The 20,276-nt window shown below is 52.8% G+C and overlaps 1 protein-coding gene across 2 annotated transcripts in view; it reads left to right on the plus strand.

Annotated features, from left to right (window-relative positions):
* Positions 1 to 20,276, plus strand: part of UNC13D (unc-13 homolog D) — a 46,628-nt gene that overhangs the window by 16,296 nt on the left and 10,056 nt on the right. For both annotated transcript variants that reach the window (XM_065562746.1, XM_065562745.1), the window contains 21 exons: positions 903 to 969; positions 1,318 to 1,510; positions 2,569 to 2,613; positions 3,433 to 3,501; positions 6,022 to 6,091; positions 6,696 to 6,800; positions 8,145 to 8,237; positions 8,853 to 8,956; positions 9,808 to 9,925; positions 10,710 to 10,834; positions 11,787 to 11,877; positions 12,499 to 12,555; positions 13,191 to 13,288; positions 13,715 to 13,766; positions 14,388 to 14,518; positions 15,061 to 15,181; positions 16,318 to 16,461; positions 16,800 to 16,898; positions 18,239 to 18,445; positions 18,856 to 18,924; positions 20,167 to 20,246. In XM_065562746.1, the coding sequence (XP_065418818.1) occupies positions 903 to 969; positions 1,318 to 1,510; positions 2,569 to 2,613; positions 3,433 to 3,501; positions 6,022 to 6,091; positions 6,696 to 6,800; positions 8,145 to 8,237; positions 8,853 to 8,956; positions 9,808 to 9,925; positions 10,710 to 10,834; positions 11,787 to 11,877; positions 12,499 to 12,555; positions 13,191 to 13,288; positions 13,715 to 13,766; positions 14,388 to 14,518; positions 15,061 to 15,181; positions 16,318 to 16,461; positions 16,800 to 16,898; positions 18,239 to 18,445; positions 18,856 to 18,924; positions 20,167 to 20,246 (2,138 nt within the window). The remainder of the gene's footprint in view (positions 1 to 902; positions 970 to 1,317; positions 1,511 to 2,568; positions 2,614 to 3,432; positions 3,502 to 6,021; positions 6,092 to 6,695; positions 6,801 to 8,144; positions 8,238 to 8,852; positions 8,957 to 9,807; positions 9,926 to 10,709; positions 10,835 to 11,786; positions 11,878 to 12,498; positions 12,556 to 13,190; positions 13,289 to 13,714; positions 13,767 to 14,387; positions 14,519 to 15,060; positions 15,182 to 16,317; positions 16,462 to 16,799; positions 16,899 to 18,238; positions 18,446 to 18,855; positions 18,925 to 20,166; positions 20,247 to 20,276) is intronic.

Raw genomic sequence — 20,276 nt, forward strand, 5'->3', positions numbered from 1 at the left:
GATCAGGGCTCAGAAGCGATTGAAAGTGTTGTTGGTTGGGTTTGGTTTTTGTTTCTTGAGAGAACTTTGCCACCTCTCTCAGCACTGACCTCTGACAGCAAAAAGAAATAGCTAAAGAGAGTCACACGTGGTGCTGAGGGGATCTGTCCGTCTGCAACTTTCCAATCATATCCTTAAAAGGGATACTGTCAACGTCTGAACACGTTGTGACCCCGCTGCTTGTTCAGGTCCAAACTTTGGTCTTCATGATTGATGCAGTCTGGGAGGTAATGTGTGCTAGTGGGTGAAGGGGACTGGCAGGGTCACAGGTCAGGAGGTTATGCTATAAAGATAAGCCCCGTATAGTCAGTTTCACTCTTGGTCAGTGGTCAGTTGCATTTCCTACATGGCTCTGAAGGGGCTGTGTGCATCAAGGGGAGGGCTCGGCAAGAGGGGAATTGCCACAAAAGCTGAATCAGAAATGGCAGCAGGCAGATGTGTACAGAGAGGAAGGAAGGAGAGAGCTGTGCTTGATGTTTGCCTTAAACTCCCAGCTTCTGGAGACACGTGATTATGTGAGAATCAGCTTTCATTTTTTTTAAAAAGTAAGTTTCTAGTCCTCCTGGTTGTGGAGAAATATGACCTGAGTGCTCCATAAAAGCTAAAAAAAACCAGAAGGCAAATTTAAAAAAAACCCCTCCAAATCTATATTATTTTTAAAAGATCTTTTCTCAGCCATTTTCTCATGATTTTTTGGGGCCTGATATTTGAGTGTGTAGGGTTGGCAATAGTGAAACTGTGTGCTGCTTCCTTGTTTTATCATGGAGTTTACAAATAAATCGAACACACATTCACTTCTGTATATGATGGAGATTTTTTCCTTCAGGTGAGATGAGGTGTTTTTTTTTTTTTTTTAATTCCAGAAACCTATTTTTTGTCTGAAAGTGACTGTGAAGCAAGCCAAAGGCATTCTGGGTAAAGATGTCAGTGGTAAGTGTGATTACATGTATGACACACATACAAATGTACCTGATTAGAGCAGGGGACTGGGAGCCAGGAGATCTGGGTTCTGTTCTCACATCTGCTGTCTGACCTTGGGCAAGTTGGTCGCCCATCTGTGCCTCAATATCCCTATTTTTAAGATGTGATGTGAGGATTAATTAATGTTTGTGAAGCGCTTTGAGCTCCTCAGGTTGAAGGTGCGCAGTGCAAAGTATTGTTATCATTGTTCACTCCCCCCCGAGAGGCAGGCGGACCTTGGTACAAAGGGTGGGTGTTGCATTTTGTCACAATAGATAATTGGAGAAAATTTTTTTTTTTAATACCTTGTGGTTGTAGGGTTCAGCGACCCGTACTGCCTGCTGGGGATAGAATCAAAGAGACAAGAGCCTTCCAGCGACAGCAGCTCCCATCCAGAGAACAAGAAGCCATTAAAGGCCGTGGTGAAAGACATGATCCCCGAAGACCAGACCCACCGCACTCAAGTCATAAATCAAACTCTCAATCCTGTGTGGAATGAGACATTTATACTGTAAGTCTTCCCCCTTGTCCCTTCCTTTCCCTTTTCTGCTGCCACAGCTGTCTCCTCTCTGCTTGCAAGGACCATTGGCAAGGAATCTAGGTCCAAAGTTTGGTCTTTGTGATTGACATAAACTGGGAGGTAACGTTGCTAGTAGGTTGTGAGGGGTGGGGGGACTGGCAGGATTACAAGCCAGGATGCTGTGCTATAAACACAGGCCTCTGCTTGTTGGAAAGAGCAGAAGCTCCTGTGTTGTTTCAGCCTGGTAAAGAAATTGGAGACAGTGGAAAAGTGAGGTGCAATGATCTCTCAGGGTATGTCTACACTGCAAAACCAAAACACCCCTGGCAATGAATCTCAGAGCCTGGGTCTACAGACTTGGGCTCACGCTCCGGCACTAAAAATAGCCATACAGACATTCCTGCTCCGGCTGGAGCTCAGGCTCTGAGACCCAGCGAAGGGGCTGGGCTATTTTTAGCACCGTAGCACAAGCCCCATGAACCCAAGTCTGTAGACCCAGGTTCTGAGACCAGCTGATGTGGGTTTTTTTTAATTTTTGAAGTTGATACGCCTCAGTGGGCATCTGGCTCTTGTCCAGCAGGCCTGGTCTATTGCAGGGATTAGACTTCCTTGGATCTTCTATGAATAATTTTGCCTTGTGTCTTCCATATTTGGCAGCCTGGGGGCTTCTCTTTCTAATATTCTTGGGCAAACCGGAAAAATCTGAAGGTAATCAGCCAAAGGCCTGCCACCACTCTAGGAATCAGAACACAAACTGAGGACTTGGAGCATATTGTCCATCCATAAACCTGGGAGTGCCCCGAGTGAACTAGAGAGCAATTGTGATAGCCCAGCTGTAATAACCAGGGTTTCCAGGGGCCTGACTTGTCTTCATTCATTGACACAAAGCTACACCCCAGCCCTAGACTGTTTCTAGCTTGTGGTGGGGGCGGGGGGGCTGCCTGCCTTTAATCTCTCTCTCCTTCACCCTCCCTTCCTAATATTTGTGGCCTGTGTACAAATGCTCTCAAAATCCCAGCAGTAACGTTTTCTGATTCTGTGTCCTGCAGGGAGTTTGACGATGAAGCAAATTCCAGCTTCCATCTGGACATGTGGTAAGTGTGATCGAGAGTACGGACCCATGCCGACTTGGGACTGAAAACTCAAGATCGGTCTGTGTGGAGAGATCCTGCTCTGAGACAGGGCTCTGAGAGCACTACTACTGCAGCCTGCACCCTCACAGATCCCTGTGTGGAACCCCAGTAATATACACGGGTCCCAGTCCTCCACTGCCATTGGCCGCATACTGTCCTTTATGCCTGTGGAAAGTGAGTGCGCTGTGCCATCGGATCAGAGAAGTTGCATTCTGCAGTCACTTTGCACAGGTGGAAAGGGTTCCACGAAGTGAAAGGCAACAGAGACTCCAGCCCTGAATTTCTATGTCAAGGTTCTAGGAAGGAGGGAGGTGTCTGAGGGACAAGGAAATAAAGCCAGATTTGCATTCGTCCCAACCCCTGTGCCCTGGGTCTGTGTAATCTCTACAAAGGTGACATACCCGGGCGTTGTCAAACTGGGGCTTGTGCCCTTTTGCCTTCTTTATGACAGATGAGGATGGCCTTGGAGGCGGGGCGGGGGTGGGGAGTTGAGGCTCCCTGCCACAGTTGTTGCAAGAACTCTGCAGCTCTCGCATCTAGCTCTGCAGGGTTTTATACCGCCCCCAGCACTGCACTATATCTGGGCATCATCTCTCCTCCCCGAACTCCTGATTTTTTCCCCCTTCTGTGACTTTCCTCTGGCCTGGTGGAGTCCGTGTGTTGGGGGCCTCTCCCTTAGTCCTGACTTTGACCCCGCGGCTCCTTGGCAAACTAATGTTAATGATGCATTTTTCAATGTGCCCCCTCCTCACCTGCTGTGTTTCTGACCCTCCCCGGCAGGGACTTGGACATGGAGGAATCCGTGCGGCATAAGCTGGGAGAGCTGACAGATCTCCATGGCCTGAAGAGGTCGGTACTGGGGAGTGGGTGGACGGGCTGTCAGTCACCCCGCTCTGTTAGCAGTGCACGCACTTGGCTTGAATGCTGCTCTGAGTGCAGCACTGTGAGGTCCTTGTTCAGCATGCTCTTGGGAGGCTCCCCTGCTGAGTTTGGGGGGTCAGCGTCAAACCTTCGCTTTGCTGTGCTGTAGGCATGGGAGCAGCTCACACGCTCGCCATCCCTCCTGTGGAGATTTGCTCTTTGACTCCGGTGTCCTGATCTTCACACTAGTTAATCCTTATCTGCCGCAGTAATGTTTCCTCTGGGGGGCTAGAATGGGCAGCCTCCTCTGAGCATGGAGCTCCACTGGAGATGTACCAGGAATGTCCTTAAAGAGAGATGCAGATAGTTCCCTTTCCCAGCCCAGCACCAAATAGGTCACTACAATGATGGGCCTGATGTACTCCAGCCTGGGATCCTGGTGTCTGCTGTACTGGAGTAACAAGACCCAGCGTGCAGACCACAAGAGACCAGGGCACATGAATTTTGGATGTGGCAAGGACTCTGATTGGTGATGAACGCCTCCTTGCTGGGCCACAGCCTCCTCTTCCCACTCACAGTTCTGCCGTCATGTCTCTGTGACAGGTGTACCACATGTCCTGGCTCATGTGCATGTGTTAGCCAACCCTGCTCCGAGAGTCCACATGGCCACAGAACCCATGCCTGGTTAGCTGTGTCCACACTGGCACCGCATCTACCTGTGGCTGGGACAAGGATTTCTGGGGGCATATCCCAGAGTTCATGGCTCCTCATCAACTGGAGCCTCTCTAGGAATTGTTTTGTGGTGTGTTGTGGGAGAACTTGTCTGTCTTCCCTGGACCCCTTTGTAGAAATGGCTTTAGCCCTCCGACACCTTAAGCTGAGGCGCTTCTGGCTCTGCACGCTGCTCACTTCTGTCCCTCCCAATCCTGGGACAAGCCATGGGTCTGTGAGGGGCCAGGTCAGGGCTCAACACACACTCTGCCCCATACCTCAAAGATGGGCACTCAAGCACGCTACAATCCCAGGCCCTGCCTCCACCCACCCCTTCCCCCAAGGTTCTGCCCCACCTCTTCCCACCCCCGCTCCACCCCCACCCCGCCTCGTTCTGTCCCCTCCCCCAAGCATGCTGTGTCCTCGCTCTTCCCCCCTCCACCCTAGAGCCTCCTGTGTGCTGCAAAACAGCTGATTGTGCTGGGTGGGAGGCATGGGGAGAGCGGGGAGGTGCTGATCAGCAGGGCTCACCAGCAGGAGGCACTGGGGGAGAGGGAGGTCTGCCAGTGGGTGTTCAGCACCCACCATTTTTCCCCTGTATGTGCTCCAGCCCTGGAGTACCCACGGAGTTGGCACCTATGGGTACAATGCTCCCCTAGATGCACCTTTGAGAGCTTTCAGTGTGGATTATAGGGGGGTTGGGCGAAGGCAGGCAGCCAGCCTGCAGTGTAGGCATGCCCGTAGTGACATAGAGCCAGTGGTCTCCAAATTCCTGACTTCCAGGGGCACCTGGAGGACCAGGGGCTCATGTCTTGGGCCACAGCTCATCTGCATATTAACTTGCTCAGTTTGCATAATACTGGAATGGAAAATGAGTATCAACCACCACTGAGTGTTTATGATCTCTGCACCCAGGCTGTTTCCGGCTCTACAGGCACTTTGCATCCACCAATGTTGAGAAGGAGATGCTGAGAAAGTGCCTTATCATTTGCTTCCCTAGTTTAGCACTTAATTTTGGTGCTGAGACTCCCAGGTGAAGGCGAGAGGGTTTTGCAGAATCATAGAAACAAGAGGGAGACGGGCAACAAAAATTATCGGCATGGAACAGCTTCCATATGAGGAGAGATTAAAAAGACTGGGACTGTTCAGCTTAGAAAAGAGATGACTAAGGAGGGGATGTGATAGAGGTCTGTAAAATCATGACTGGTGTGGCGAAAGCGAATAGGGGGAAGTGTTCTTTACCCCTTCACACAACACAAGAACCAGCGATCGTCCAAGGAAAGTAATAGCAGGTTTAAAAAACATAAGGAAGTATTTCTTCACACAACACACAGTCAGTCAATGGAACTCTTTGCCAGGGGATGTTGTGAAGGCCAAAAGTATCACTGGGTTCAAAAAAGAATGAGATAACTTCATGGAAAATAGGTCCATCAATGGCTCTTAGCCAGCCTGGTCAGGGACACGACCCCATGCTCTGGGTGTCTGTAAACCTGTGACTACCAGAAGCTGGGACTGCACGACAGGGGATGGATCACTTGATAACGTCCCTGTTCTGTTCATTCCCTCTGAAGCACCTGGCATTGGCCACTGTAAGAAGAAAGGATACTGGGCTAGATGGACCATTGACAATTCCGGGTCAGACCATCTGTACATTCTTCTGTTCTCTCCAATCACACCCGTCTCCTGGGCCCAGTGCAGGATTGGCCCCTCCAGTGCATTGCCCAGCCTATAGATGTTTTACATTCCCAGGAAAAGATTTTCTCATTTCACCCAGCTGATTTATATTTTCCTTTCCAGGATGTTTAAGGAGGCTCGGAAAGACAAAGGGCAGGATGACTTCCTTGGGAACTTGGTTCTTCGCTTGCAGGTGAGCATGGGGATGTAGGCTTATAATGCTCTGTTGTTCTATAGCATCTTCCCTCTGAGAATCTCAAAGCATGTCACAAGCATTAATTAAATCTCACAGGGGTTGGGCAGCCCTGTAATCCCCATGTGACAGAAAGGTAAACTGAGGTCTGCAAAGCCAATCAACTGCAGAGCCAGTAATAGAACCCAGGTCTCTCACCAATGGACCCTACTTCCTTAAGGAATTAATGACTAACCGGGGCTGCTGGCCTTCGCTATTTCCCTCTTCCCCCCAGGCAATCATCAATCCCTCAGGCCAAGGTAATTCTAATGTAATTCTCAGCTATATCGTAAATAAGCAAAGACTTATTGGTCATGCTCAATGCTGTGATGTACAACAGCTTTGCTGCTGGTGGATTTTGTATTGAAAAATTAGACTCATTTAGGAAATAAGGAAAAGTGCCTCCAGCCCACGGGTCATTTTTTAAATTAAGTATAAATGTTAATTGTCTAATATTACAAATTCCTGCCGTATTAATGTGATGGATCCTATTAGCTGAATGGGCATCCCCCTACCGCTGACGCTCTGGTGTTTGACAACCATCCATCCATCTGTCTATCTACAGGACCTGCATTGCAGGAATGACCACTGGTACCACCTGGAGCCCCGGACAGAAACCCACCCCGACCGGGGGCAGTGCCACTTGCAGTCCCTGATGACTCACAAGAAGGTAGGAGGAGCTTTTCGTGAAGGGAGGAGGTTAAACAGGAACATGAGGTTTGTGGGTTGCTTGCCAGGGCTATATCAGCGGGGCCGGTCCTGTCGCTGCTCCGGAGGTAACAGAGGTGTAGAAGGCCCACAGGCTGCTGTAGTGACGAGGAGTGGGGAGTTCATTCTCTTGTATCCTATTTGTTCCATTTTCTCTTTGGCACTCTCTAGCACAGGGGTGGGCAAACTACGGCCTGCGGGCCACATCTGGCCCGCGGGACCGTCCTGTCCGGCCCCTGAGCCCCCGGCCCCTCTCCTGCTGTCCACCCTCCCCCGCAGCCTCAGCTCACTGTGCCAGCAGCGCGGCGGCATGGCTGGCTCTGGCCGGGCCCCCCCAATAACAGGGGGCCCCAGGGCCGGGCACTCGGGCAGCTCAGCACCGGCGCACCCCTTGCAGGGTGGGAGGGGCTGCACTGCGGGGGCAGGGGAGCAGGCGGGTGGTGCGGGTGGCGGGAGCGTGGGGAACGCAGCCGGAGGACTCAGGAGGAGCACCAGGTGGCTGCGCAGCTGGCCGGAGAGAAGCGGCGCTTTGAAGGGGAAACCGCCACTTCTCTCCGGTTGCACGGCTGCCCCTGCTCCTTCTGAGTCCTCTGCCCATGTTCGCAGGGCCGCATTCCGTAAGGAGCTAGGGGGTATGTTGGGGGGGAGGTTCCAGGGGGGCGGTTAGGGGATGGGGGGAGGGTGTTGGATGGAGGGGGGTCCCGAGGGTGGTCAGGGGCAGGGAGTCCCAGGAGGGGGCGGTTAGGGGACGGGGGGAGGGGTTGGATGGGGGTGGGGTCCCGAGGGTGGTCAGGGGCAGGGAGTCCCAGGAGGGGGTGGTCAGGGGACAAGGAGCGGGGGGGTTGGATGGATCGGGGGTTCTGAGGGGGGGGCAGTCAAGGGGCGGGAAATGGGAGGGGGCGGATGGGGACAGGCTGTTTGGGGAGGCACAGCCTTCCCTACCCGGCCTGCCATACCGTTTCGCAACCCCGATGTAGCCCTCAGGCCAAAAAGTTTGCCCACCCCTGCTCTAGCATCTCCACGGGTCCTCCCATGATAAAGGTCTATATCTCAGCATCAATGGTGCCTGGTGATTAAATACCCTGAAACCAGGGCACTTGGTTTAACTCTTCCAGGAGGCAGTGTCAAACCTCCCACAAAGGATGTGGTCGCTTGGATACGAACCCAAAGTCCTGCCATTAAACAAGCGACCTCTAAATCCGGCTCCAGGTTTGTTTGATGGCTTGGATGTTGGGTGTCCTGTGGAGACATGCTCCCTTCCATCTCACGCTCTGAGCCGTCTCCCCGCTTTTGTTTCTCTTTTCAGAGGGCCACCTCTTTGAGCAAGACCCAGCCGAGTTACACCGTCCATCGCCACCTGTTGCAGCAGATGGTGCTCTATGAGATCCTGCAGTACCAGGTACATGTGAAGCCAGCAAGGGTCAGGGAAGCTGGTGGGAGCCGGGGGAGGACTGAATTTCATGCTGCAGTGCAGATGGCTCGGCTTGTGTATCCCAAGAGACTTTCCAAAGCGATGAGTTACCTCCAGTGGTGCAGGCATCCAACACAACCGCCTGTGTTACTGAGAAGGGACATGCTGTGTAGCACCCTGGGATCTTTAACGTCCACCTGGGACAGGCAGAAGGGGGCCTTCCTTTGACGTCTCCATTAAATGACCTTGGTTTCTATGGCGATTGTGTGAGATGACATGAAACCTGGACCAGTGCCAGCTGATCTGCAGCCCTATTCCTCACTCTTGCAACAACTACTTGACCCAGCACTTTCCATTACCTTTCCAGTAAGCTCATCCCTCAGGCTGAGCCCAAGGGTGTCTGAACCGTGTGGGTATTTGCCTGGACAGATGCAAGGATTATGTGAAGGGCTCATTCTAGAGCTTGAGAGAGGAGGTGGGGCAAATGAAAACCAAGTACAAATCACAGGAGGATCCAAATTCTATGGCTGGCTCTAGGAGACTCTTCTCTCTTCTCTTCTGCGGGGCAGGATTAACTCTCTCGCTCTTTTCTTCCTCGTACAGGCCGGGAGTACTTCCTGGGATGGGGAGCTGAGTAAACACGCCACCACTATCCTGTACCTACATGCCGCTCAGAAAGACCTGTCTGACTTTCACCAGGTCATGGCGTAAGTACCACATGCACTCGGCAAGTGTTGTATAATGATTATGGCAACGGCGTCTGGGAGTTAGGAGACCTGGGTTTGATTTCCTGCTCTGCCACTGATTCTGGGTGACCTTGGGCAAGTCCCTTAACCCCTCTGTGCCTTTGTTTGTAAAATAGTAATAACACTGCCCTATTTCGCAGGTATGTGAAGCCAGACTGTGCTTAGTGATGTGCTTTGAAATCACCAGATAACAAGCGCTATGGAAGTACAAAGTATAGCATTAATATTATTAGTTTTAAACTGCAGATGCTCACACCTGCTGCCTGTGGCAGGGTCAGTAGTCTGACTTCCTTGCTCTTCTCCCTGAGTTTGGTCACTTCTGCCTCGTGCATTGCTCTAGACAAACGTCACTGACTGCACCCCGGGACATGCTCTCCCTGGATGTTGGTAGCGGAACTATTGGGTTTCTCTCCCTCACCATCTTGCCTGTGAGCACACACCAGGAAGCCCCTGATTCTGCTAACCCTGCAGCCGTGGCCGTAGCTATGGATTGGGGCATGTGGAGATCGGCGGGGGGAACTCGCCTCCCACTACCACTATCCCAAGCTTCTTTCCCTTCCCTCGCCCGTCTCTTTCCCTCCACGTGAACACTGCAGGTGCAGCACTGCGCTTTGGAAAGGGATGAGGCAGGGTAGGAGCTCTGGGCCTGAGCGAGTCTTGGGGAATGGCTGACTCTGGCCTCCTGGGGTAATAAGAAGCATCTGTGCCTGAATCCCTCCTTCTCCTGAGAACGTGTTCTTACCTGAGGAGGGTACTGGGCCTGGCCTACGTGCCCACAATCTCACAGTGTGTCTCTTTCCCTTTCACTGCAGCCAGTGGCTGGCTTACAGCAAGCTCTACCAGACCTTAGAGTTCAACTGCAGCTGTTTGCTCCACCAGATCACCAGCATCGAGTACCAGTGGATCCAGGAAAGGCTGCGACCTGAGCAGGTATGAGCGGACACCACAGCCAAGCTTGGGGCAGAGATCCGGGGAGTGGGGGCAGCCTCCGATAAGCCACGATAGCCGAGGGACCCTCTTCACGTCATCTCTCTCGGCTCCTTGGTTGGATGGTTGAGAAATGCCGCAAATTGGTTCTGCTGGGGTGGGAGCCCCCTGCAGAAGGAGTTCATGGCGCATGCCAGCTAGGTGAAAAACCTGACGATGGGCTATGGAGCCACTGCTGACGCCTCATAATACAGACCGTCATTAAGATCATGTCGTAATCTAGAAATCAGATTGAGGTGGTTCTGGGTTGCTCTTCCCTTTGGCTTCTGTGAGTAGCTTCAGCACCTTCCTAGAAGGATGGCGTTCCTACGCAGTTTCCTTTGCAGGGAACAGATCATGCTAAAAAAACCTGCTTTAAATGCAAAACTCACCTCAGCCTTAACTAGGGAGCCTCTACCAATGCCTCAAGCATCTAGACAGTTTTTAAGATCCTAAAGCAGTCTAGAAATCCATTAAAGGTGATTCAGTTTTGCTTTTCCCCCTCACTTCCGAGAGGCTGCTGGGAGTAATTTCAGTGCCTCCCTGGCGTTCCTTAGTGCTTCCCTTTGCAGTGGGGCAGATAATTTTTAAAATGGTTTTGGAGACAGATGCATGTTGCAAAATCCAGAAATAGCCCCCCTCAGCAGTGAGGCCGTGTTGGCTGGGGACAGGCGTTGTCCACCTGAGGTGCTGTGACCATCACAACGTCGCTGTCGCTGCTGATGCATCTTCCATTTCTTCTTCCCAGAAAGCAGAACTGGCCGAATCTTTCCAGTCCTTGCTGGCCTATGGAATCTCTCTCCTCCAGAAGTACCGCAGTGTCTTCCCGCTCTCTTCCCCAACGTCCACGCACAGGCTACAGTCGTTGCTCAGGTCAGCTAGCTGCAATGCTTCATAAACAGAATCATGTCAATCAGAGAAGAAACAACCCCCCGCACCCCCCCCCACATCGTCCTGGGGCTAGTGTGGGATTGTTCCCTATGCTACATTATCCAGTCTACCTTTTGACACCCCATGTATTGGAGCTTCTATTGCTTCCCCCGAGGAGACTGTTCTACAGGAAAACCTCTCTCCCACTTCCATTCCCAGCTCCCTTCGTTGTCTCCTCTCCTCTGCCTTTCCCTGGCGGGTCTATCCCCTAAGGAAGTAGACAGACATCCAGGGATCTCCCCCATTGTAAACCGGCATCTTGTCATTTCTTCCTGTGATGCCTAGAGAGTATTCCCTCCTGGGTGTGCATTGACTGGGTTAAATAGAGGCCTTTATGCTATGGGATAACACTTTTCTCTGGAGTTTATGTAACCCCCCGGTCAATTCCTGTTACAGGTCCCCTCTGCGGGGGAGAGATGAGTCTGTTATAGCCCCCCTAAGGAGGTTTGATTCTTTAGTGCAACCTGTAGCAGCTCATACTTTTAGTTCTATAGGTCCCCAGTTCATCCCCTGGTGTGTTGGCCATGAAGGCAGCTGTCACACTGTGATGGCTTTTGTTCGTTTTAACTCCAAACCATCCCCTTTAACCTCTCCAGCCCAAAGGTATTTCTCACCTCGTGGGAGGTGAATTTGGGCTCTGGGCCATAAGTTCTGCCAAGCTCAGAGCCCTGATGAAGAAGTCTTAGCATTCGGTCCTCTCCCAGGCTGCCAGCATAGGAACATGTCTGTCCCTCTGTCTGTGACCTGGCAGCTAACTTACAGGGAGCCTCTCACTGAAGGATGCTCTATAGAGGAAAGCGTGCGTGGGGAGATGTTGCTGTCGCTGGTGGCAAAGCTCTCGTTTCGGAAGCTCTTTGGGTTGTGCCATGGCTTAGCAATGATTCTCATTTCACAGGGTCCTGCTCCAGATGTGTAAAATGAAAGCCTTCCAAGAACTTTGTACTCTGACCCCTAACCTTCAGCAGATGGTGATGGAGGCTCTCAAGGTACAGTACCATCTCCTCCCCCAACCCATAGGACAGTGGTTCTCAACCCATGGTCCGCGGGCTGCTTGCAGCCCAATCAGCACACAGCTATGGCCTATGTGACATCCTCGGGAACATACAGGTAGTACATATATTGTGTGGATGTGGTCCACATAATACATAGAGAGCTGCATATGCGGTCCACACTGGTAAATAGGTTGAGAACCACTGCCATAGTGGTTCCTCTGACTTCCTCCTGGAGCCGCGAGCATTGTCCCTTCCCCTATGCCAATGTGCAAAGGCCTTGAGTCCTGACCCTGATTCCAGCAGAGGGGGCGGGAGGTAGCATTTCCAAAGCTTGTCCGCACTGCGCCTTTGACTGCCCAGTGGGACCCCTCTAGAGAAGTGCAAGGCGCTCCTTTCCCTGCAGTACAGAGCCTGGAGCCTGGATGGTGAGCTCTGAGTCCCGCTCCCCATTGTGCTGTGTGTCTCTGGGCTGCCAGCCTGACCTGCGTTCCATCCTGAGTCACAATGAAGGCGTTGTGCTGTTGTGTCTCTGCTGTGCCAGGGTGAATGGGGTGGCTGGGTTGTCTCTGCAGCTCCTGCTTCTCTCCCCTCATTCTTTGTCCTGTTCTCTTGCAGTCAGGAACCACTGAGTGGTTTTATATGCAGAAGCAGCACCTGAAGCCAATGGTGAAGGTCAGATCCCCCTTTCATTCATACACCAGTTTGCTGGGCTGGGCTGAGGGGCCGTTCGGGTAGGAAGAGGGAGGTGACGCTTTCTCAGGCCACAATTTTCAGAAGTGGCCAGTGATTTTTGGATGCCCAAAAGACACCCTGAGCCCAGTTTTCAGAGATGCTGAGCAACTGCAGCTGGAGTAGAAGACTGTCCCCATAAGAAGAAACGACCAGTTGCCATTCACCTCCGGTCCCCTCCCTTCCTGTGTGTCAGTCTGAGCAGGCCACTCCTGCTAGCTTGGCACGTCTCCCATTATAACACGGAATGGAGCAGCCACCCAAAGAATGTCCCTCCTTCACTTGGCAGCATGGCCTTGTGGTTAAGGCACTGTACTAGCATGGTAAAGATCTGGGTTCAATGCCCAGCCCTGCCACATATTTACTGTGTGATCCGGGGGAAGTTACTTCACCACTCTCTGTGCATCAGTTCCCCAGTGGGGTAATGATATATCCCTACCTCTGTGAGGCATGGAGAAGGTAAATCTGTGAGCTGCTCGGATACAACAATGGTGAGGGCTGTCACTAGATACATTGATTCATCACAAAATCACTTGGCACCAAAACCAAGGGGTGACTTTCCATCCTTCCCTTTGCAGACCATGGAGGAGAATGGGAAAGCACTGGTCAGGCTTCTCGTGGAGGTGAATGGGGATCTCGAACGATGCTACAAAACCTGGAACAAATTCTTCACCAAGTAGGTAGATGGTTCCCCCATTCCTCTCAGCATCTGCCCCATGCTCTCTCAGCAGCTTTGCTTAGGGCACTGAAGGCGACAGCTCCAAACCACATTTCCCAGCTGCAAAAGAACATTGTAAATATAAACAAATTGTGACACCAAGTATGAGACTGGAAAGCCCCGGGAAATGTTCCCTCATGATTTGTTTTGTACTACAGTTGCCTGTTGTTTAGGGAGCAGAGGTTAACTACAAATCTCCTCGCTTTCCAGCATTACTGGCTCTGCCGGCTGGAGTCTTTCAGATTTGTTTTAGTTTTGTAGCTTTTTGTCACTCTAGTTCATGTCCAAGGGCTCAAGTGGGAGAGGGTTAATTGCACTGGCTTTGACAGGTTGATCAGTGAGTTATATCCGGCAGATTCCTGACCTCCTGTTTCTCCCCTGCAGCACTGTGAAGGTGGATCTCTTCTCCATTGCCTACCTGGAGCTACAGGAGCTGGTGAGCATGTGTTCCAGGCTCTCCAGTCAGAACAGCAGAGAATAAAGCAATGCCGAGGCACTTAGCCAGCTGTCAGAGGAAGGGAAGAATCTGAGGTGCCCCCCTGCACTCCATGTGCTCCCCAAGGGCTCATGGGACGTGATTACTAGTGGTGGAGAAACCTTTGTATTCCAAACCCTGTATATGGGACCGTGGGCATCCTTGGATTGGGAGGGAGGGACTAATCCTGTCCCCAGCCCCAGAGGCCTGGACACTGGGACTAGCCAGGAGTTTAAGAAAGGCAGGTGTAGGCAGTGCAGCCTAGTGGCTAAAGCAAAGGAGTAGCGACTCCTGGCTTTGCAACTGAGTCAGTTGCAAGTCTGTAAATTGACCAAGTCGCTGAAATTCTCTGGGACCATAAAATGGGGATAAACAGGTTTGGGCTGTATTATCTGACCCCCCCACCACCACCCCGAGCCCTCAAACAGCTTATACATCAGACAAGAGGAAAGTGTGTTGTATCAGCTAATTGGGATGGCACATTTCCTTTCCCTGATCCCATTGCAGGGCAAGCACTCCTAGATCCCTTCTTATTAACCCTCCTACCCTCAGTGCCTTCCCTGCGGTTCCCTTTCCCTGCAGGTGTCATGTCACGTCAAAGAAGAGCTGAGTGAGATTGACAGCAGCATGTCCCAACTCACAGCAGAGAGCCTTTTCCAGCTCTACATAAGCCTGCAGGAGCTTTATCGGATGAAGAGCTTCCTGTGCAAGAGGTACTGACCCACCTGAGCCAGCCTCAGCTCAGAGTCCAGTCACGCAGAGCGAGATAAACATTAGCAGCACCAGGGAAATGGAAGGGGTTGGGACCACCTCAGCGGCTGACTTTCTGCTGGACCAATTGGAGTAGATTTGAGTGGAATCAGAAGGTTCGCTGGTCCAGCCACCTGTTGCTTTAGATTAGTGCAGTGACGACATAAACAAATGCAAGACCATGTGGGGGTTTTAATGTAACCTGCACCTGCCACGCTTCAGGCATGACGCTGAACAGGCCTTCGGAGAGCTAGAGCTCCAGATATAGACAAGTGGGGTTCTGGGAGGCAGAGGCAGCTACATACATGGCTCAGATAATACTTTAGGCTGCTCTTCTGCCAGCCTATGGATCTCTGTCCTGTGTTGCCAGGTGGGCAGCTGTGCAGTGTGTGCTGTGAACGCTGCCTTCTCAGGTATTTTTCGGGTCTTAGTGGAAGCGGAACGTGTAGCCTCCTGTCTTGGTTCTGCTGCAGCACAGAAACCAGTCGTGTGTCTGTATTCCCAGGGATGGCCCCCTTGCTCTGACTGACTTCCACCAGTGGTTTAAGGAAGCCATCCCCAAGTGGCTCCAGAAGACCTACATGATAGCGCTGGAGAGGACCCAGAGAGCGATCCAGGTGGACCAGGTAACAGTGAGATTGCCACAGAGGGAGAAACTCTCCCCAGTCTTTCTGAGGCTCTCCAGCTTTTGTCATTGTCTGACCCATCTCATAGACTCATAGACTTTAAGGTCAGAAGGGACCATTATGATCATCTAGTCTGACCTCCCGCATGATGCAGGCCACAAAAGTTGACCCAACCCCTTTCCCTTGACTCTGTTGTTAAAGTCCCCAAATTCTGTGATTTAAAGACTTCAAGTCGCAGAGAACCCTCCAGCTAGCGACCCCCGCCCCATGCTGCGGAGGAAGGCCCATTCTTTTCCCCCAGGACTCCCCCCTGGCTACTATGTGAAATCCTAAGGCTCAGCAGGCTTTGGGACCCCTACAATATCAGTCTCCTGCACCCCGACAATCCCCTCCCCCTGCTGAAAGCCATTGTGGCAGGCAAGCCCTCATGAGGGGCACAGGGGTGACAGATGGAACCTGCCTTTCCTCTAACTGCTGATCCTTCATACCCCAGGGCCCTTGCTCTCTATGCTCTCCGAAGCCCTGTCCCCTCACAGCATCACGTCCTTGCTGACCCTGTTGTATTCTCATGGCTCCGTGGTAGCCTGTGTGAAGCGTGTTGATGAGTCTCTGCTTCATTCCTTGTCACAAGCCGCAATTGGCTCCCGTTGTTGTTAGTCTCAGCGGAGAGGCCAAGGATGGAATGAACCTTGAAGAGGAGAGACCCAGTCTCCTTTAGTCTGGTCCTGCCAGGGCGGGTGAGGCCTGACGGGTGGCAGGACAATGTGGGGGAAGCCAGCGCCACCTCTGCCCGTGCTGCACCTACCTTACGGGCAAAGAGCTTCACAGTCCAGGTGTCCCCCCCTGTGCTGCCTTCCCTCACTGAAATCAACGGAGAGACCCATGTGACCCCGACTGGATAGATGCCCTGGCGAGAGAAAGCACCATTAACTCCTCTGCCACGGCATGCTGATGCTCTGGCCAAGAGAAAACTGCCAGGTCCCAGACCAGTGACCTGGGGGGAGCAGAGTAGGGGAAGGGTCAGGAGGAAGGTGAATAAGGGGCCACTTTGCAATAAGAGCTGGCTTTGGAACAAGTTTGTTGGTTTATTTGCAAGTTTCTCGGTAAAATATTTTTTTCTGTTGCCACCCACCCAGCTGATGCCCCTGGGGGAGCTGACTAAACACAGCACGTCCACTGTTGACCTGTCCACGTGCTATGCTCAGATTGTTAAAACCTGGCAGCAGCTGGACTGGCCGGACCCAGAAGAAGCCTTCATGATCATGGTGAAGTTTGTTGAGGTGTGTATAGTCGGACAGTCTAGCCGGATCAGTAATAGCAAGTTGTAACTATGCTAAGAAGAGGTGATCAAATGTCATGCTTCAGAACATCAGCCACAGGGGGTCAGGAAGGAATTCCTCTCCTACCCCTATATACATCGGCCAAGTGGTTTGGGTTTTTTAATCCCTTTCTCTGAAGCATCAGATATAGGTCAGTTTCAGAGACAGGGCTTCAGAGAGAATGGCCCATTGGCATGATCTGGGGTGGTAAAGCCGACATCTGCCCCCAGCGCAAACCTGTGCAGTGTTCTGTCCACTGTGCGTTACCCAAGCTCACTGCCTCTTGCCCTATCCCCTAGGACATGTGTAAAATCGCTCTGACATACTGCAAGCTGATCAAGACCCGGGCAGAGGAGCTGTCGTCGAAGCAGCGGGACGAGGGGGATGCAGCCAACAGGGTGAGTGTCAGTGCCAGCCACTGCTGGAAATTCAGGGAGATGAGAGGGATTGGGAGGTTGTCCAGGGAGCCTCTAAAGAGCGCATGTGGGGCGGGGGCAGGGGGTGGTCTGTGACCAGAGCGCGGTGATGGGGGTAATAACATCCCAGCCTTCGTTCTCTATAGTCCTGTTTGAGGAGTGCATTGGCAGGCGAGTGGCCCAAGTTCTGAAGGGAATGAATTGGAACTGGGGGGTTCTGTGCAAGTCCTGGGACATTTTGGGATGGAAACGCTCATTGATCTCTTGGTGGGGGAACCAGGGAGGAAGGATGGCTCAGTGGTTAGTGCTAGCCTGGGATTCAGGAGACCTGGCTTCAATCCCCTGCTCTGCCATGAATTTACTGGGTGACCTTGGGCAAATCACTTAGCCTTTCTGTGCCTCAATTCCCCATCTGTACCATGGGATAACAGCACTGCCCTGCCTCACAGATGTGCTATGAGGATACATACATTAAAGATTGTGGGGGGCTCAGATACCACAGTAATAGGGGCCAGATAAGTACCTACAAGAGCTGGATGGCTCCTGCGTTCACTGCCCTGCTCCCAGGATCCATCGGGACCATAATCCCACTCACCAGCTTTCACCTGCCTGCAATGTCTCCTATGCTGGCCCAACCTTCAGCATGCATTTCCCCAGCATGTCTATGATTGCACTCGATGTCTCATAACCACGGCCAGCTGGGGCTAATTTATACTATATGGAGATACACCTATCTCCTAGAACTGGAAGGGACCCTGAAAGGTCATCGAGTCCAGCCCCCTGCCTTCACTAGCAGGACCAAGTACTGATTTTGCCCCAGATCCCTAAGTGGCCCCCTCAGGGATTGAACTCACAACCCTGGGTTTAGCAGGCCAATGCTCAAATCTTGGTGGGGGAGAAGGGGATGGGACTGAGCTGCAGAGCTTGCCTGTTGCACATTTAGTTACAGCCTCGTCCAATCAGAATGTAAAGAAATAAATGCCCAGCTATGGTCGTGCATGGGAACTGGGTGTCATCCCTGCCCTCTGATTAGCTCAGACAATTCATCATAGTGTGATCTTAAAGTACAGGTCTGGAAGACAGGTATCTGGGGTCTGGATCTGCCACTGGCTTGGGCAGGAGCCTAATAGTTCTCTGCCTCACTTTCCCCAGTTGTCTGTGTTTGTACCAGACTGCTCATTGATGTCCCCTGGGTGCAGGGTGCCTTTCGCGATGGGCCTATGGGGGTGAGGATGGGACTGGACCAGGGGGAGCGGGCTGCGGGCAGCGAGGGTAGTGCGTGTTCACTGACGTGGGGCTTTTCCTCTTTCCTCCCACCCCAGCTCTGCATCGTGGTGAACAACGTGGAGCAGCTGCGGCTGCTGATCTTGAAGCTGCCGGCGCAGCTGGACTGGGGGCTCCTGGAGCAGCGAATGGAGGGCATCATTGAGCCGGAGCAGATCGAGCACACCCTGCACAACCAGCTGCAGGGCACCATCACCTGTCTCGATCACGAGATCAGAGACGTGGTGCAGAACCTGGCAAAAAAGGTAACCCCCAGCCTGGGCTCAAGGTGAAGACTCAGTCAAATAGGGTCCGATCCAAAGCCTATTGAAGCCAATAGAAATATACTCATGGGTCTGGCCAATAGAGACGCCAATAGTATGGAGCTAAGTCTTGCCGGCTCTCTCCCTGGGACTGCCCTGCTGTCAGAAGGGACCCAGTCCAGTGACGTGTGGGAGGCAGCAGGGCACAGCCCGCCACTCCCAGCTGCTGGGCTGGGTGGCGGCCTCATTCGGGAGGGAGATCAGGGACTCCGGTGCCAGAGGCAGATGCGGCTGGATGATGAAGGGGTTGAGCTCTAAGGAGCTGGCATGGCAGGTTCTCCATCAGAAACCTCGGGCATGGAGGGGACGCGGGGGGGCAAAGCCAGAGTTCTAAGTGTGTGTTTCTTTGGCAGCTGGATGCCGGAATCTCCAGGCACATCCAGAAGCTGGCGGCCTCCAGTGACTCTAAGGATCCAGAAGATGTAGGTGCCAACTCTTGAGATGTGCTGCCTGTGGGAGATAATCCCCCCAGGGACAGCCTGGCTCTGCCCAGTGCCCTGCGTGTGCCAGTAGCCTGCGCCGTGTGGGATGACCTAGGAATACCCAATCCTGCCTCAGCGTGGGGTGGATGGGTTGACTCTATGCTTACGTGTCCACCTCGGTGCCCGGCTGCTACGCCGAGGGGCGCCATAAAAACCTACAATAATAATTGGCACGGGCAGTTTACAGGGCGGAGTCCCCCTCCCTCCCACCCCGGCAAAGCTGCACCCTAGTTGGGAAGTGCTGCTAGAGGTTTGCATGCCCGACTGTGCCTCACCCCGCCCTGCTCGGGGCCAGCCTGGCTCCTGGGGGAAGCGAGAGGCACACGCTGTTTGCTGCACGGCTCCGAACTGTACCGTCTCTTTGGTAGACTCCTTGCCAGGCTCCCCGGCACAGGCAGTACCAGGAACTGGCCTGTGTCTAGGTCTAGGGTCTGTCCCCGCCCTTCATCACATACCAAGTGCAAGAGGCCCATCAGGGCCCTCCTCTGCTGTACTCACAGCACCCCCTGCTGGCTCCTGGCTGTAACTCTCCAGCTCCTCCCCACTCAGGCTGTGCCAGCCCTGTTACCCGCCCTATGTCTTTGAGAGATCATAGGGGTGCACACACACACAAACACACATGTGCGTACACACACACACACACACACACACACCCTGCATTGGTCAAAGTGCAGCTTGGGAGCCAAGAGGGGTAGGCCGGGAGTTCAGTGGGATGGGATCATGGGAGAGGAGTCGGGGGTTGGTGCTGTGACTGGTGGGTTAGGTGTATGTGGTGGGGGGGAAGCCAGGTAGGTCTATGGCTGTCACCAATCCAGTTATACACTCTAGGTAGCACAGAGAGAATCCAGGCACGGAGAGTGGGGGGGAGTTACCACAGCCAGAGCCCCCTGTCAATGTCTGCTACTTCCTGGCAGACCCAGCCCAAAGGCGCACAAGCTCTCTCCAAAATAAGAGCCACACATGAAACTCCAAGCCTCCCTGGAGCAGCCCCAGCTCCACTGCAGGGTCAGGTGGGCACAACAGAGTAGGAGGCAGGTGCTGGGTGGCACAGCTGAGCTCTCAGGCTGGGAAACGGCAGAGGGGCCCAAAGAGTTTGGGAGCTGCTTGGCAAAGAAGTTCCAGATGGAGGCAGGGCCTGAGAAACTCCTTCCCCGTTGAGTTTCCTGACTCTCCTCTCCACAGTCCATCATTCCCCTAATGAAGTTCCTGGAGTCGGAGCTGCAGTACATGAACCAGCATCTGGTCCAAGAGAACTTTAACTGGTGAGCTGCAGTGTTGGGACCACAAGGGTC

Source organism: Chrysemys picta, chromosome 12 (genome assembly GCF_011386835.1).
Source record: "Chrysemys picta bellii isolate R12L10 chromosome 12, ASM1138683v2, whole genome shotgun sequence".
In the NCBI taxonomy this organism is placed as follows: Eukaryota; Metazoa; Chordata; order Testudines; family Emydidae; genus Chrysemys; species Chrysemys picta.